This window comes from Callithrix jacchus, chromosome 5, assembly GCF_049354715.1.
Source record: "Callithrix jacchus isolate 240 chromosome 5, calJac240_pri, whole genome shotgun sequence".
In the NCBI taxonomy this organism is placed as follows: domain Eukaryota; kingdom Metazoa; phylum Chordata; class Mammalia; order Primates; family Cebidae; genus Callithrix; species Callithrix jacchus.
Window position 1 is genome coordinate 10,502,925 of NC_133506.1, and position 18,606 is coordinate 10,521,530.

At 42.0% G+C, this 18,606-nt stretch overlaps 1 protein-coding gene and 1 long non-coding RNA gene across 33 annotated transcripts in view; one reads left to right on the plus strand and one right to left on the minus strand.

The window, feature by feature from the left end:
- LOC118153969 (uncharacterized) overlaps nt 1–12,900 on the minus strand; it is a 61,717-nt gene extending 48,817 nt beyond the window's left edge. The window contains exon 1 of the long non-coding RNA XR_004743839.2: nt 12,841–12,900. This is a non-coding gene — a long non-coding RNA (uncharacterized LOC118153969). The remainder of the gene's footprint in view (nt 1–12,840) is intronic.
- Nucleotides 1–18,606, plus strand: part of PTPRA (protein tyrosine phosphatase receptor type A) — a 180,770-nt gene that overhangs the window by 128,402 nt on the left and 33,762 nt on the right. For 18 of the 32 annotated variants that reach the window (XM_078371223.1, XM_078371229.1, XM_054255169.2 and 15 more), the window contains 3 exons: nt 3,573–3,657; nt 4,768–4,841; nt 5,075–5,211. In XM_078371223.1, the coding sequence (XP_078227349.1) occupies nt 3,573–3,657; nt 4,768–4,841; nt 5,075–5,211 (296 nt within the window). Of the gene's footprint in view, nt 1–3,572; nt 3,658–4,767; nt 4,842–5,074; nt 5,212–16,047; nt 16,142–18,606 lie in introns of all 32 variants that reach the window. The other 14 variants (XM_078371242.1, XM_078371239.1, XM_078371246.1 and 11 more) reach the window with 1 other exon arrangement.

The following is an 18,606-nucleotide window of genomic DNA, read 5'->3' on the forward strand; positions in this document are numbered from 1 at the left end:
CTCCAAATGTTATCCCTCCCCTCGACCCCCACCCCCCAACAGACCCCAGTGTGTGATGTTCCCCTCCCTGTGTCTGTGTGTTCCCATTGTTCAGCACCTACTTAGGAGTGAAAACATGTGGTGTTTGGTTTTCTGTTCTTGTGTCAGTTTGCTGAGAATGATGGTTTCCAGTTCATCCATGTCCCTGCAAAGGACAGGAGCTCATCCTTTTTTATGGCTGCATAGTATTCCATGGTGTATATGTGCCACATTTTCTTTATTCAGTCTATCATTGATGGACATTTGGGTTGGTTCCAAGTCTTTGCTATTGTAAACAGTGCTGCACTGAACATACGTGTGCATGTGTCTTTATAATAGAACGATTTTTAATTCTTTGGGTATATACCCAGTAATGAGATTGCTGGGTCAGATGATATTTGTATTTCTAGATCCTTGAGGAATTGCCACACTGTCTTCCACAATGGTTGAACTAATTTACACTCCCACCAGCCATGTAAAAGTGTTCCTATTTCTCCATATCCTCTCCAGCATCTGTTGTCTCCAGATTTTTTAATGATCGCCATTCTAACTGGCATGAGATTAAGATGAAAGCCACATACCACAGTATGTTTGAAACTTACTATTAACAAAGAAGCATGGTGTAATGTCTTCCATCTCTTTAAAAACAAAAACAAATAAAAAGCAGTTATCCACCTCACATCTCCCTCCATCTGTCACTCCTTTTTTCTGCATCCCTTAATGTTAAAAGTCCCAATGAAAGGACCCAGTGTCTCACTTTGTCCTTCTTTTCTTTTTTACTTTCTTTTTTTTTTTTTGGAGACAAAGTTTCACCACACTTATTGCCCAGGCTGGAGTGCGATGGCACAATCTTGGCTCACTGCAACCTCTGCCTCCCAGGTTCAAGCGATTCTCCTACCTCAGCCTCCCAAGCAGCTGTGATTACAGGCATGAGCCAACATGCCCAGCTAATTTTGTATTTTTAGTAGAGATGGGGTTTCTCCGTGTTGGTCAGGCTGGCCTCAAACTCCTGACCTCAGGTGATCCACCCACCTTGGCCTCCCAAAGTGCTGGGATTACAGGTGCAAACCACTGCGCCTGGCGCACGTTATCCTTTTTCTATCTTTATTTCACTCCATTTAGGCTTTCTTACCCACTGTTCATCCGAAACCACTCTTGGAAAGGTCATCAGTAGCCACCATCTTACCAAATCTGGTTTCACTTTCTGTCTCATCCTACTTAAATCTGTAGGCAGCAGTTGATTGAATTGATTACTCCCTCTGTGGAAAAATCTGCTCTTGGCTTCCATGACACTACATTGTTAAATTAACCTTTCATCTCATGGCTGCTGCCTATGGATCTGTTTAGCTGATCTTTTAAGAGAATGTAAATCCAGTTATATCTCTCCTCTGTTCAAAGCCCTCCAATGACATCACACTCAGAATTAAATCCAAAGTCATTACAATGGACTCTCAAGTCCTAAATCTGTTGACTCTTGCTCACCTCTCTCGCATCTTACATTGAACTGGCCTTTGTGCTGTGTCTTGAACCCGCCAAGCTCCTAAGAGCTACCATGCTGGCTGCTCCCTGTGCCTAGAAAGCTCTTCACCCAGATCATTGCATGGTTCACTTCATATTACTTAAGGCTCTGCTCATAGAGCCCTCTGGTCTTCCTCAGAGATGTTCCCAAACCACTCTATCACTGTTCCCCAACTTGTCACTTTCTCCCTACCCTGCTTTTTATTCCTCATAGCACTTGTCCCTGCCTAAAATTAAGTACTGACTTGTTCATGAACAGTGTCCTTCCTCTGCACAGAATGTAAGCTTTCTGTCACTTGTCTGCTTGAATACGTCTGTGCTCCCAGTGTCTCAAACAACGGCATGCAATTGCTGGTCCACAAATATTTCAACGAATGCTGTTAAAAGGTTGAATCAGATGAGGATGGGAATGTTCCTGTTGGATTTGGCAATATGACGTTTGTTGGTGTTCTGGCTGAGCAGTTTAAACAGAGCTCTGTGGGTGGGAGTCAGAGCAAATAGATTAAGGAGAACCTGGAGGTAAGGAATTAGACAGGATAAATTAGACAACTGTGTGGAAGGGAAGACCAATTAGACAAGTGTGTGGAAGAGAAGGGAGATGTGAGGCTGGTGGTGGCTGGGGGAGGGTAAATGAGGTCAAGGAGACAAGTCTGAGGTGTCAGCAGTGGATGTAATCCAGAGCACACGTGACAGGATTGACCTTGACATGGGAGGGACTTCTCTTCCCTTTTAGCAGGTAGGAAAATGGTGAAGATAGTTTCCAAGCCACTCTGGTGGTATATTTCATGGAGTGGAGTCAGGGGTAAGCGTAGAGGAGGATGAGTCAGAGCCTGGCCAGCTGCATGAAAAACAAGGTTAGGTATTGGGTGAAAGGGAGCCAGACTCTGTGGAATGAGGTGGGGGTGTCATGTCTCCAAGCCAGATGTTGCCATGGTTGGGGTCCTGGCAAAAGGGTGACTAAGGGAACAGGGTGTGTAAAGAGGAAGAAAGAAGCATACAGAATTTTTTGTTACATGGTGGCTGAGGATCTAATAATGTCTCCTTGTTATATTTTATTTTCGTTTGTCTGATCTCAAATTCCTGGCTTCAAGCAATCCTTCCATCTCAGCCTCCCAAAGCGCTAGGATAGGCATGAGCCACCAAACCTGCGACACTCCTTGTTTGTTTGTTTGTTTGTTTGTTTGTTTGTTTGTTTGTTTGTTTGTTTTGAGACAGGGTCGTGCTCTGTTGCCCAGGCTGGAGTGCAGTGTCACAGTCCCAGCTCACTGCAATCTCTGGCTGCTGTGCTCAAGGGATTCTCCTACCTCAGTCTCCTAAGTGGCTGGGACTACAGGCACATATCACCACACCCACCCTTAGTAGAGATAGGGTTTTACCATGTTGCTCAGCCTTGACTGGAATACCTTAACTCAAGCAGTCCACCTGCTTTGTCCTCCTAAAATGCTAGGATTACAGGCATGAACCATTGCGCCCTACCTGTCTCTTTGTTTTAATCAGGAACAATGTTCTCTGTGCCAGGAAAACATTTAGGTTTATGATAGGAAAACTCTCTTTTTACCTTCCTCTCCCATCTTCCTCTAGTTGGAGCCCAATGAGAGCTGAGAGAGAGTACAAAGTTGGCCCTGCGTATCTAGCTTGCCATTAGGATTGGATTTGTTCATGCCTCCAAATATTGGAGTACTTTTTATGCGCTAAGTACTGATTTAGGCTCAAAGGATATAGCAGTGAGTAAAACAAAGTATCTGCCTTTAAAGAGCTTTTATTCTAATGCAGGGAGGCAAAGTAAATAAATGTACAATAGCCAGAAATGTGGTGGGCATGTCATCCTGGGCCCCATGCTCTCTTCCCACCTCACCTCAGTAGCCCTGGCATGGCAGTGGAAGGTGCACACTCAGACTTTCTTCTTTGTTTCTGTGTTCTGCCATTCATAGAAGGACTGAATGAGCTCTTCCTCTTCAAGGTGTTCCCCTGAATGACTGACTTAAGCCCTCCATTGCACAACACAGTAATGACTTGTTCTGTTCTCTTGATTTCAGATGAGACGCCAATTATTGCAGTGATGGTGGCCCTGTCCTCTCTGCTAGTGATCGTGTTTATTATCATAGTTTTGTACATGTTAAGGTGAGCCTACTAACACTTCGCATTCTTTTAGATTCTGTTTTAATACCCAAGTGTCTCAGTGAACCCACACAGTCCAGAAGACAGTAGTAAATAGACAGTGAATAGGATAGAGGGGGAGTGACCTATGATGGTGGTGAAATTGAAGTTCTACTTAGAAGTAGTTTAAAAGCTCTACATAGTCTTTTTTTTTAAGTCCTAAGCCCTCCCTTTTTCTTTCTCTGTCCAAGCCCAGTCCCCCAACTCTAGTGCACCCTAAAGTACAGGATGGTAGTTTGGAGGTTGTGGTAAGAAGCCACAGGCTGTTATTAGTGACAGGTGTTTCAGGATCTTTAGGTCTAGTTCTGTTGAAGCAACACCTGAAAAGGCCCCAGTAAGTTTACATGTTCAACAAAAGCCTACTTTATTTCTAGTTGGGGCTTTGTCCCCAAACTTTTCTGGGACCCCTGGCCCTGGCATTCTGAACTGAGCCACGTAAGTTGTGAGTTACAGGATCCCTCTTTCTGCCCTTCTTTCAGGGTCCTCTAGACATTACCACTCGAGCAGAAGCAAGGAAGGGGAACCTAAGATTTAGCCCTGCCTTATCTTTGGCCTAACCTGTTCTGTGCTCCCTCTGTTCTTCTGCAGGGATAAAGAGAGGGGAATCGTGTGCCCTCTGTAATTTGTCATGTGTCTCCATCATTCTGCTGGAGACTTGTGGCCAGAAATGTGTCCACCCAATCCAAAGCTCTGGGCTTCTCACTGGGACTCCCAGGCTACACTGAGGAAATAACAGGATTTTTGTGTGATATGTATTATCTGTCTTCCCCAACTGTATTCTACTCACTTACCCTCTCTCCACCTGGTGCTCTCTAGTGAGCCACATGAGCCTGAATATACTGTTGGGGTTCTCTGGTGGGTCCCAGTGTCCTGAGGGTAAGCAGGAGTATCCTGAGGTACTCGGTCACCCCAGCATGCTGCTGCCTTAGGGTATGCATGACCTGTCTCTAAAAAAACCTGATTATTTGTAAAGGAGATTTAGAAAGGCTGAATTGATGAGCAAGAATATAGAGCCAGTGATTTGCCTCTCCCACCTCTGTGCTTCGTTCTTCACTGTGATCATTTTCTCATTAGGTTTAAGAAATACAAGCAAGCTGGGAGCCATTCCAATTCTTTCCGCTTATCCAACGGCCGCACTGAGGATGTGGGTAAGGCATTCCTTAATGTCATGAGAATCTTCACAAGGAAGAAAATCAAGAAACTAGGAGTGTCTCCATCCTTTTAAAAGAATAAGACAATAAAAAGAGAAAAAAATTTTTTTGAAGAGAACAGTCCTAGTTCCTGCAGGCTTAGTCCATGAGGTAGAATCCCCAGTTTGGCCTCCAGAAAAGGGGCTAGGTCCTTAGGGAACCTGACTGACCTTCTCCCTTGTGTATTTCAGAGCCCCAGAGTGTGCCACTTCTGGCCAGATCCCCAAGCACCAACAGGAAGTACCCACCCCTGCCAGTGGACAAGCTGGAAGAGGAAATTAATCGAAGAATGGCAGATGACAATAAGCTCTTCAGGGAGGAATTCAACGTGAGTACTTTGTTGAGGCTGGTGTATCATCAGGGAAGAAGGCAGACCTAAGGTCAGATCTTTCAGACCTTTTGAGTCGTGAAGTAAAAAGTGGGCTTTTAATGTTTAAGAGGTGAGAAGTGAAGTTTATCTGACTTTCTGTATAATCATGGATAGGATAGGAAGTGAGATTTGCCTCACCTCCCTAATCTACCCATTCATTAATTCATTCATCATCACATCTCTTCTTTTGTTTAGTAAATGCTTGGCAAGCATCTAATATGTGTCAGGTAGTAGTATAGTTACCAGGGATATGATGAGGAACAAAAACAAATCCAATCCCTATTCTCAAGGAGTTAACTGTCCAGGAGGGAAACCTCACAAACAGGAACAAAAATGGCTATGTAAGTTCAAACAGCAAAACAGCACATAAAGGACTGGTGCATATTTGTAGGCACCCATATTAAGAGGTTGCCTTTTTGAGTCTAGAGCAGGGGTGTTAGAGTGTTTAAAGTTGACAGTAGAATAGATCAGTGTGAGAAATGAGAGCCATGGGAGACTACAGAGCACAAGTCTTATCTTGAGTATTTAGATTCATATTTTTTTAATTCCCACAAGGAAGCAGAATATGTTTGTAAACCACCAGTCGGGATCCTAGCCTACCAGTCCCAATCCCAGATCAGAAGAGCTTCCTTGAATAATGATTTTTTTTTTTTTTTTTTTTTTTTTTTTTTGAGATGGAGTCTCACTCTGTCGCCAGGCTGGAGTGCAGTGGCGTGATTTCAGCTCACTGCAACCTCTGTCTCCCAGGTTTAAGTGATTCTCCTGCCTCAGCCTCCCGAGTAGCTGGGACTACAGGCATGTGCCACCATGCCCAGCTGATTTTTATATTTTTACTAGAGACAGGGTTTCACCATGTTGGCCAGGATGGTCTCAATCTCTTGATCTCGTGATTCAGCCTCCTAAAGTGCTGGGATTAGAGGCATGAGCCACTGTACCCAGCTGAATAAATGATGTTTTAATTGATTCCTAATTTAGGCACTGGAAAAAAGCAGGAGCAAATTGTCAGGAGTAAGTGTGTTGAGGAAGTGCACATCCAAAACATTTAAGTGCTGTGTGCATCTAAAGGGCAGAGCTTCAAAGGAGGATCAGAGGTGAAACTGAAAGAAGGCTGGCTAGACCATAGACCTTGTAGATTGTCATGAAAGAATTGGCAAGCCGTAGGCCAGCCAGATTTATATCTTGAAAAAATGACTGTGGCTTATATTATGTAGAATAGCCCATGGGCAGACCAGAATAGTTGTGGGGAATACAGTTAGAGGTTGCAGGTGTTAATATCAAAAGTGCTGATAGATTGACCTAAAGTGATCGTGAGTAGGGAATGGGGAATGGATTTAAGGACATAGAGGAGCAGTTCCAGAGTTGGTAAATACATCAGCTGGGGCCTTGCTAAACTGTCCATTTCCTTCACACCTTTCCACTAAGCCATGTGTCAGCTTTGCATTGTAGGCTGGCTCTTTTTTTCCCCATTGATAAAAAAAAAAGAGCCAGCCTACAATGCAAAGCTGACACATGGCTTAGTGGAAACTAATCTTGTCACATGCTCCTTCTTAAACCAGTCATGAGCAAGGGAGAAATAAGGTTACTGTCGCTGACTTGAGACCAGTCCAGATTATTCCTGGGTCAAGGCTAGGCACGCTGGCTCACACCTATAATCCCAACACTGAGAGGCTGAGGCAGGCAGATTGCTTGAGCATGTGAGTTTGAAACCAGCCTGGGCAACATGGTAAAACCCCATCTCTACCAAAAAAAAAAATACAAATACAAAAATTAGCTGATCATAGTGGTGCATGCCTATAGCCTCACCACTTGGGAGCTGAGGTGGGAGTACTGCTTGAGCCCAGGGGGTGGAGGTTGCAGTGAGTCAGGATTACACCACTGCACCCCAGCCTGGACAATAGAGCCAGACCCTGCCTCAAAAAAAAAAAAATTTTTTTTTTTTAATATTCCTGGGTCATGTGGGATATGGACTGACAACCTCATAGAATAGGAGCTCTGGTAAAGGAGGAATGGTTAATTAGGTCGGGTGTGTCACCGTTCATATCTGCTCCACGATGGAAGGGCTTAAGGGGAGTGGCGAGTGATGTCAGGTTTGCATTTTGAAAAAAATCACTAATTACAATATAGAGAATAGATAGAAGGGAGAGGCAGGAGTTTTAGTGGGAGACCATTTACCAGGCAAGAGTTAACAGAATAGCTTGGACCCCTTTTTGGGGCAATTGGAAAAATAGCACCATTTAATGTTCATTATTGACTGATAATATTTACCAAATCCCACCAGGCATAGTGGCTTATGCCTATAATCCCAGCACTTTGGGAGGCCGAGGTGGGTCGATCACCTGAAGTCAGAAGTTCAAAACCAAAACATGGCGAAACCCCTGTCTCTTCTAAAAATACAAAAATTAGCCGAGTGTCAGGTGCTTGTAATCCTAGCTACTTGGGAGGCTGAGGCTGAGGCTGAGGTGGGAGAATTGCTTGAACCCGGGCTGCAGAGGTTGCAGTGAGCTGAGATCACGCCATTGCATTCCAGCCTGGTGACAAGAGCAAAATTCTATCTCAAAAAAAAAAAACAAAAATTTTACCACATCCCACAAGACAGCACCCCAGCCTCAGTACCATAGCTGGATCTGTGCTAGGCATTATACTATTTTGTAATCTATAATACCAACTGCTTCTGGGTGATAAGGTATGTGATCCCATTCCTATGCTTTTTCTGTCAAATGAGTTCTTTTTTTTTTTTTTTTCATAACATTAAATTTACATAAGCCTGAAACAAGTTCTTTGTTTGAGGTAATATTCCCTGAGACCCTGTGATAAAGCATTTGAGTTAATCCCTGGATGGTGATGGTATTTCTAGAGGCATGATAGGTAAATTCAGATAGATATTGTGGTGAGAGCCGTTTGCTGTGCTACCATGGTAACCATATTCACAAGCTCATTGGCCCAGCACTAGGGTAGCAAGGGAAAGAGCTGACCATTATCACCTGGGTTTCTAGCAATGAGTGCCATCTGGTGAGCATTCACATGGAACATAAATATTTCTTTTCTTGTTCTAGTTATTCGCTACCCTAGAATAACTAAAACAAGAAAAGAATTGGTTTAGGTCCTGATTGGTTTAGATCCTGATCTTCGGTAAGATAAATAGTGTGAAAATTTGCTTGAAGTCCTCTTCACTAAGAGGATTTCTCCTTTATACACATTCAAAGCCATCACTTAAGTAGGTTATCCCATAGCAGTCTACTTCCAGCATGGGCCAGCATGTTTCACCAAGCAGTTTATATACCAGGCCAGGCTTTTTTCTTCTTCAGTTAACTGTGGATGTCAATAGGAAGTCAGAGTATCTGTTGAGGCAGTGAGTTGTGTGGTAGGCATTTTATAGAGATCAATTCCAGCTGATAGTGGGATTCTGCAGGGCATGTCCAAATCCATGGCTGATTGGATCACATAATGCCTAGTATACAAGGCTGGGTACAATAGCTCACACCTGTAATCCCAGCACTTTGGGAAGCCAAAGCAGGCAGATCACTTGCGGTCAGGAGTTCGAGACCAGCCTGGTCAAGATGTGAAACCCCCGTCTCTACTAAAAATATAAAAATTAGTTGGGCATGGTAGTGGATGCCTGTAATCCCAGCTACTCAGGAGGCTGAGGCAGCAGAATCACCCAGTTGGCAGAGGTTACAGCGCGCCAAGACCATGGCCATTGCACTCCAGCCTGGGCAACAAGAACAAAACTCAGTCACACACAAAGAAAAAAACACCTAGTTTATGATGGAGAGTTGAAGTCATTTAGATACCTGTGTCTGTGATCAGGCTTACAGTCTCCACCTTAGAGCCCAGTACTAGGCTAGGAGCATGGTCTTATCCTCATATTTTAAGATTTTTCATTACGATTCTTCTGTTTATCTTACTACAAACACTTTAGAGCTCCATACAGTCTACCAAAGCTTATTTTTCTGTGGCCTATGTCTGCAGGAGCAGCTTCTCTTCAGATCACTCAATAAATTGGTCAGAGGCTAGGCACAGTGGCTCATGCCTGTAATCCTAGCACTTTGGGAGATGAGGCAGGTAGATTGCTTTGAGCCCAGGAGCTCGAGACCAGCCTGGGCAACATGGCAAAACTCTGTCTCTACAAAAAATTAGTTGGGCTTGTGGTATACACCCGTAGTTCCAGCTACTACAGAGGGTGAGGTGGTAGTATCACTTGAGCCTAGGAGTTTGAGGCTGCAGTGAGCTGTGATTGCACCACTGCACCACAGCTGGCATGACAGAGCGAGACCTTATCTCCAGATAGATAGGTAGGTAGGTAGACGGATTGATTTGATAAATTAGATCAAGAGATCAGAGTTGGATGCAAGCATAAGGTATTTGCTGTCTCCAAAACTTAAAATGGCCCAGCAAGCATTGCTCCTCTTTGTTAGCAGAAGAGAGGGGTGGTGGGGCAAGGAGCAGCAAGTTGTCCTTTATGTTGGAGGAAATATCCTGATGTGCTGCAGGCCTTTGACTTTCAGAAAATTTAGCTGAAGTGGCAGGCCACTATACTCTTATGTCTTAACATAGACATCTAAGATATGTAACTTCCTGCTCTTCCATGTCTCACATTGATGTCATTAGCATAGTTGTCAGAGTGATGTCCTATGAAATAGACAAAATCTTGGTGAGTCAGATCACAACACAGAAAGATCAAGATAATTTATCACTGAGGCTGTTCCTGCCATGAGCAAGAAAAATGCTTCAAGTAGTCCATACAACTCAAAAAGAATAATATACACTTGCCCCTAGCAATAGTCTAGGTACCATGAGGTTATGTGTTAATCTGCTGGAAGATTAACTGTAGAGTACATCTGGAAACCCAACTGCAACTGTAGCACTTAAGATCCTGCAGTTCACATGGAGACTTAGCCTTTTGGTAAAGAGATCACTGCTCTGGGAGCTTACATTTGCTCTTTCTGTAATGGTTCTTATCCAGTGGGCTAGGGAATCAGTGTGTCTTTGGGCATCACCTAGCAGCCAATGTTATTGAAAATCGAGGTGGCACAGAGGAGGGCTGGCCAACTTCACAGAGCCTGGGGCAACTAGTTTCTCTCCCTCCCTTTTGGAGAGACAGACAGATAAATAGGCTCAGACAGACAGATAGAAAGGCCCAGACAGACAGATAAGGTTAGATAAATAGATTAGATAGATAGAATAGATAGATTAATAGGTAGCTTCTAATGTGAAGCCACCTCAGGCCAAAACTCCTTCCATCACCTGGCCTGCAAAGCCTCTGTTCTAACTTGCATATCTTAGTGACATTTTGAGTTCCCAGGAATTAGTCACCTCAAGGCCAGAACCCAGCAGACCCCAAAAGATGCATTTTCCTTTACCTAGTACTTTATCATGGTAAATGTTGGCAGATTGTTAGGAAAAGATGAGAAGGGAGGTTTATAGTATGTGTGTTAATACACTGTGGCAGGGTTCCACCTTACAGGTGCCTGACTGCCCCCTTACTGAAGGGTTCTGGATCTGTGAAATGAGATGGATGAGGGAGCCTTCTCTCTAGTATGGTTGTCTAGTAGGCTGCCTAAACTGACCTGGAAAGCTATCTTCCATTTTCATTACTGGGAGCTTCACAATGAATTATTCACAGCCATAAACATCTGATCTTGGTCTCCAACAGTCTTTCTAACTCACTTAAATCAAGAACTCCGTTTTGAAGCAGTCCCTTCCACTAGCATCTCACTCTTCTGAGGACAGCCAAGAAAGTACTTCTGAAAGATTCCAATGCTTTCATCACCAATGTACAGCCTCAGCAAGGCATGTGTTGTGGATCTCACTTAGATCAAGAATCCCATTTTGAAGTAGTCCCTTCCATCTAGCATCTCATTCTGCTGAGGACAGCCAGGAAAACACTTCTGAAAGATTCCAGTGCTTTCATCACCAATGTACAGCCTCAGCAAGGCATGTGTTATGGATCCCATCAAGGGCATACTGAAGGTGTTGGTGGAAGGCTGAGCCTTTAGAGTCCATGTACCACTCTGGACTCCTCTACTTTATGCCAAGGATTTTCTGGCTTTTCATTATCACCTCACTAAATCCAGTATTCAGTTCAGGTTTCCACTTGCCAACCTAGCTCAACATTAAAACCATGGCCAGTTACCTGAGCTGTTAACACTACTTGCTGAAGGCTTTATCCAGACTGGGTGCTATGGCTCACACTTGTAATCCCAGCACTTTGGGACGCGAAGGCATACGGATCACTTGAGATCAGGAGTTTGAGACCAGTCTAACCAATATGCATGCTGAAACCCTGTGTCTACTAAAAATACAAAAATTAGCTGGGTGTGGTGGCGAGTGCCTGTAATCCCAGCTACTCGGGAGTCTGAGGCAGGAGAATCACTTGAACCTGGGAGGCGGAGGTTGCTGTGAGCCAAGATTGTGCCATTGCACTCCAGCCTGGGGTACAGAACGAGACTCTGTCTCAAAAAGAAAAAAAGAAATGTGGCTTCATCCAAAAGTCATACTCTCCTTTCTTTGTTATAAGGTCTCCAAAATCTATATCAACAATTGTTCCTATAATTTTTAATGATCCAGCTCAGTGAATTCCTGCCATTTCTTCTGGCTTTTTATTAGCTCTTTACTTTTTTCCCCCCCTGTAGAGATGGGGGTATTGCTGTGTTGTCCAGGCAGATCTTGAACTCCTGTTCTCAAGCAATCCTCCCACCTTGGTCTCCCAGAGTGCTGGGATTACAGGCACAAGCTACTGTGCCTGGCCAACATTTTACTTTTCTACATTACTTATGTATTTTACCCTCAGATCATGTTATGGTTGTATTCTGTGAGTAATGCAGGCTGGGTTGTGGGGCAGTTTTCATCATGAAAGCAAGATGCAGTACAGAGCATAAAAGAGATTTTTGGAAATTAGCTTTCTTCAGGTCCTCTCTTCTTTTATCATCATTTCTGTTGTCTCACTTAAAGCCTTATCTTTCTGATGATATGAGCAACCCAGAAAAGATGTGAAGTCTATTGGCATTAAAATTCAGCAACTAGCAAAGTTCGGAAATTTTAACATTTGGTTTATCAAAATATGTACATAGTATGTAAAGGCCCTTAGTCTCGGGTTTTCATTTGGAGGTCAGCATTTTATACGGGAGCTGAGATTTTTCCTGTTTTGTTCTCTAATGTTGTCAGAAGTAATCCTACTCCTTGGTTTCAACATTCCTCCTCTCCTTTTAATTGGGACACACCCACTCCTTTACCACCAGCTTGAACACATCACAGGTAGTTGCAGGCAATAACTAAAATAGTAGTTGTGCAGCTATGAACTGTGAGCAGCTTGCTCTTTCCCATCGTGGAAATTGGTTGACAGTTTCTGTCCTTCCATCTGAACCCAGTAACATCACCTGCATTTCCCCCAGCAGTCTCCACTACAACCCACTCTGATACTAATTGCTAAATCAGTTAAGGTCCTTTAGTTAAAAACAAGAGAAGTCAACTCAACTAAATTAAGCAAAAAACAAACAGAACTATTGATTTGGGAAGACATTGGAGGAGCTGGCAGAATCAAAAGATAAGAGGCTTGGAGTACCAAGCCTTTGGTAGAGCACACCTTACCTTGGTGGCTTTGGGGGCCTTCTAGGAAAGCCCCTGCTTCTCCCTAGTTTTCAGAATCCTGGGAGAGAATCTGATTGGCCCATTATGAGTCAGGTATGACTGTGCTTGGATCAGTCAGCCCTGGGAGGAAAGAGGAGAAATAGCACATAGGGTAAACCAATTTGAGTCTACAATATTTTTAATAACCATCAGATGAGGAAGGCCTTTCTAAGCTACTTTTAAGATTTAGATGCCAGAATGGAAAAGTTTGAAAGATAATAAATATATTAAAATGTGAAACATCTCTGTGACAAATGATGCCATTAAAAAAGTGGCCAACTGGGACCATCTGTTTACCATAAATAATTTTCCGTAATATACAAACCTGTGAGAAAAAGATAAACCCAGTCAGGAAATTGGCAATTTACAGAAGAAATGCAAATGGTCTATAAAGATATGAAAAGAAGATCAACTATATCTAGTAATCAGGGAAGTACAGATTGCTAACCATTATTTTGGACCTATCAGATTTGAAAATTTAAAAAGATGTATATCAAATGTGGGCAGAAGTATGGGGCTTCAGAGACTTACACAGAGGTGGGGGAGTTTAAATTTGTATTGCACTGGAGGGATGATTTTGGCAGTACCAATCAATATTTAAATGTTTGAGTTTTCTGACCAAGCTTCTGGGACTCTTAACAGAAAAACCCACATTGTACAAATACGTATTTTTACAAGGGTATTTATGACAGCATTATTTGTAATAGCAAAGAAGATAAAAAAGCAAATATCTGACATATAGAATGGCTAGATAATTTCTTATATCCATTGTGATATTCTATACTGTCATTAAAATAAATGTGTTCACATAGATCTCTAAGTCATATTGTTATGTGAGAAAACGTGGCATAATTTCATTTTTGTTTTCAAAAGTATGTATATCTGTGTGTGTTTGGGTATGTTAATGCTTTTTTTTTTTTAAGTCTGAAAGACTACAAATTGTCAACAGTGGTAGCCTACAAGGGGGCTGGAAGAGAGGAGAGATATAATAGGGGACTTTGTTTTCTACTAAATTATTTGACTTAAAATAAGCTTTTTTTTTTTTTTTTTTTTTGAGACAGAGTCTTATGCTTTCACCCAGGCTGGAGTGCAGTGGCGCGATCTTGGCTCACTGCAACCTCCACCTCCCAGGTCCAGGAGACTCTTCTGCCTCAGCCTCCTGAGTAGCTGGCATTATAGGCACGTGCCACCACACTTGGCTAATTTATTATCGTATTTTTAGTAAGTAGAGACAGGGTAGGTCAGACTGGTCTCGAACTCCTGACCTTGTGATCCACCCACCTTGGCCTCCCAAAGTGCTGGGATTACAGGTGTGAGCCACCGCACCTGACCCAACAAGCATATTCTTTTTGTAATATAGTTAAAGCAGATTTTTAAATATGGGAGATAAAGCTAATGGACTTAGTTTGCTTCAGTGGATATATAACATCTAGAATAAAGAAGTTGCTATGCGTAGTTTGAACTGTCAGGAGTCTTGTGGTCAGGTCGCTGTGAAAAGTGATATCACCAAATGGGATGTCGTACTAGAGAAAGACTGGACCATGGGGGTGAATAACTAAAGGAACAACACGCATAGGACATAACAACTGCTTTCTCATAGTTGGCAGGCTCAGAAGAGACTGTAGCATTTCTGTGAATGCCCACCTGACTGGAAGTTCTAGGCTATGGCTTTCATCCTAATTACAAGCTGGAGCTTTTTTGTTTGCCAGCATTTGTCTTTGGAGAAATCATTGAATTTATTTTAAAGAAACACTTTGAAAAACCACTAAGAAGCCCCTATTTTCTGGGAAAATTGAGGTCCGTAAGGCATTATCAAGGTTTAAAAAGAAACAAAAGGATAAAATTAAGTTAGTTTCTGGCCGGGTGCAATTGTTCACATCTTTAATCTCCCAGCACTTTGGGAAGCCGATGCAGGAAGATTGATTGAGGCCAGGGGTTTAAGACCAGCCTAGGCAATATAGACCTTATCTCTACCAAAAAAATTTTTTAATGTGTTATGGCACATGCCTTTAGTTCTAGCTACTCAGGAGAGTGAGTTGGGAGAACCACTGGGAGCCCAGCACTGGGAGCCCAGCACTTGGAGCTATAGTAATCACATCACTGCACTCCAGCCTCCTGGCTACTAGAGTGAGACTCTGTCTCAAAAAAAAAAAAAGGTTAGCTCCTGAGACAAATGGGATAGGAGAGAAAGAAAAGAGGAAAAGAGGTGAAGCCAGTGAGATAGTCAGAATCTGTGTAATGCGAGATGTGACCTTCCTCAGGACCCCACATCTTTAGTAACAGTTAATTCTTAGATTGCCAGGTGAAAAAAGCATGTGTATGTCATCTGGTAATGGGACTGAGTGTGGTGTCTGAGTTGAGATGGGCGAAATTGCCTCTGCATTCATGAGTTGTCCCAAAATAAGTGAATCACAGCCAAAGTCCTATGGGAATTAGTAGGAACTGTGACAAGGGCTTTGGAATTCCACTGTCCAGAGAGTTGGCAGTTTGGGCTTTGCAAGGGACAGAGAAAGTGCCAGCTGACATCTGGGTTTTACATTACTTAGTACAAGGGAAATGGAAAAGAAATCGTGTATCTGGGTGTTGGGTCCTTTTAAACAGAACAGTTCCAATACCTACCTTGGAAGGTAGTAAGTTTCTCGTCACTGCAGTATTCAGTCACTGGTGACTATTGAATGAGAGTATTGAAAGGAGATTAAGACTTAAAAGTGAATGAGATTCAGACCTGTACTGGAGGTCTAGGCAAGAAAAGAAAGGTATAAGGATTGCAAAAGAAGAGACAAAATATAAATTTTTCACAGACCAAATATCTTCAGACAACCCCACAGATTCATCAGACATATAGAATTAATAAGTTATTTTAGCAAGGTTGCTGGATACAAAAGCAGCATAAAAATTTAGTGCAGTTCTATACCTAGGCCACAAACAGAAAACCTAATAATACCTTTTAAAAGATGCTGATTACAATAGCATCCAAATGTAAAGTACCTAGGAATGGATTTAACAATTTAGAGAAAATTATAAAAATGTTTTAAGAAATTAAAGGAAAATAGCTTAAATTAGTGAAGAGATAGGATCAATGGATTAGGAGGCTCAATACTGTAAAGTTGTCAGTTCTCCCCCAACTGATATATAGATTCAATGCAATTCCAATAAAAATCCCAACAGGTTTTTTGTGGAACTTGACAAGCTGATTCTAAAATTTATATGGAGGAGAAAAGATTCAAGAATAGCCAAGACATTCCTGAAGAAGAAGAACAAGGTGAGGAGACCTGCCTTACCAGATATAAAGAGATCATAAAATTTTAGTAATTAAAACAGTTCTGTATTGGCACTGGGATAGACTGACCAATGGAATGAAATAAAAAGTCCAGAAGTAGATCCATGTGTAAGTGGAAACCTATTTATGACAGAAATGCTGTTGCAGTTGGGTGGGGAAAAGATGGTCTTCACAATAAATAGTGCCTGGGACCATTGGTAGCACTGGGAATTAATGAATGCTTGTCACATACCAAACACTAAAACCAATTCCAGTTACTGTAAACACTGAAATTTAAAGGACAAAAATGATAAAATGTAGAGATCATAATGTAGTAAACATACTTCTGATCTCACAACAGGAAAGGGCTTAAGACTTTCTTAAGACTTAAAATGTTTATAAAAGGGAAGATTGATGAATTTTCATGAAAATGCCAAACCTCTGTTTATATAAAGATATCATTTAAAAAAATGACAGGGAAGGCCACAACCTTGGTAAAAGATAACACAGGTAACTGATAAAGGAAGAGTATCCAGAATATATTTTTTAAAACTCCTACAAATTGTTAAGAAAGTAAGTAGGCTGGTTGCAGTGGCTCATGCCTGTAATCCCAGCACTTTGGGAGGCCGAAACGGGTGGATCACGAGGTCAAGAGTTCCAAGACCATCCTGGCCAATATGGCAAAACCCAGTCTCTACTAAAAATACAAAAAGAAATTAGCCAGCTGTTGTGACGGGTGCCTGTGATTCCAGCTACTTGTGAGGCTGAGGCAGGAAAATCATTTGAACCCAGGAGGCGGAGGTTGCAGTGAGCCAGGATCATGCCACTGCACTCCAACCTGGGTGACAGAGCAAGACTCCATCTCAAAAAAAAGAAAAGAAAAGAAGTAATCCAGTAAGACAACACGGGAAGAGGAAGCTCTTTTGACCAGTATGCTATGGAAAGATTATGAATCTCATTAATAATCAGAGATATGTAAATTAAAACTACAGTTAATATAAAGTCTGACAGTAGCAAATGTTGATGACAATACAGAACTGGAACACTGTACATTGCTGGTGGGAGTAAAATTAGTACAACTACTTAGGAAAACAATTTGGCTTTATCTGGTAACGTTAAAGATAGCTATACCTGAAATTCTTATACATATGCACAAGAAAGAGATAAAAATTTGCCTCAGAGCAGGACTATTAACTGTAAACAATCCGAATATTCATCAGTTGTAAAATGGACAAGTAAATTTTGATACAGTCTCAAATGGACACTGCAAAGTAGCTGAAGTAAGCAAACATCCAGGATAAATCTTAGGAAGGTAATGTTGAACCCAAAAACAACTCATCACTTAGTCACAATTCCATTTTCCTCAAGAACTAGACTAGCAATAATAATACATTGTTTTGGATGCAAAAAAAATATGAGATACAAATAAAGCAATGTAATGATAAATATTTTTAAAAGTTCAAGTTTACCTGAGAGGGGAAGGAAGAGGATATAAGAAGAGGAGCCCAAACAACTTCTCAGTTAAATTACGTGATGGATACTTTTTAAACAATAAACAAACTTGAAAAACAAAATTTTCATTTAACTGACATGTTTTTTAAAAATGAATGAGTACTTAGTCTTGGCTTCCAATTAAGGCATGAGCAAGAGATGAAACGTAGTGTCTCTAGAGAGTTTAACATTTTATAGGCTTCTGCTCTAGCTGCTCCTTCCTAGCTCTGTGAGCTGGGTTTTCCAGAGTAGAAACAAAAGCAGTAGGATTTACCTTGTTTTCATCCCTGACATAGCCTCTTCAGTCTGAACCTTTGCATCTAGCACTGTGTTTTCCAGGATAATCCCTTTTTTCTCTCTTGTTAAATGACTTCTGTTTCTTCCTGAAACTCTTTTTAGGAGTGTTAGTCCACCTGGAGACCTAGTTTTTGTTTATCATGACTTGGGGAGCTAGGAATGCTGGTAGGGCTGTGAGATGTAGTCTTTGTCATTCCTGACATTTCTGTATTGAAGACTGTTTTCAAGAGTCTTGCTGTCACTACCTCTGTTCTACATTTTAGAGAAGGGATGTGCAGGAAAAGTGGTGCCTCTGGATTAGTCATCGGGGCTTTAAAAACTGACATCTCATCCTGCCCTGTACGTGGGTGGAAACCTGTTTAAATTTATGTGAAGGAAGAGAATGCAAACTGTGGTGAATTGGGAAATTCTGATCTGAAATAATGGTCTCTACTGCATGTGTAAGATTGTCCAGCCCAGGAAACTCTCTTCTCCCTTTTATGTATTCACAGCTTAGGGTCAGGGGGAATTGCCTCTGTTAGTAAAACAAAATGCAGAACCTCCAGGGTTTTAATTCTGAAAGGAACTCTCTTGAGTAGGTATGGGCGGATGGATTCTGAGGCCCTAATTCCCCTATCTTTGGATCTTTCACTTTAATTTATCCTACCACTATCATGCTGGTTTCCAATAAATATATTTGC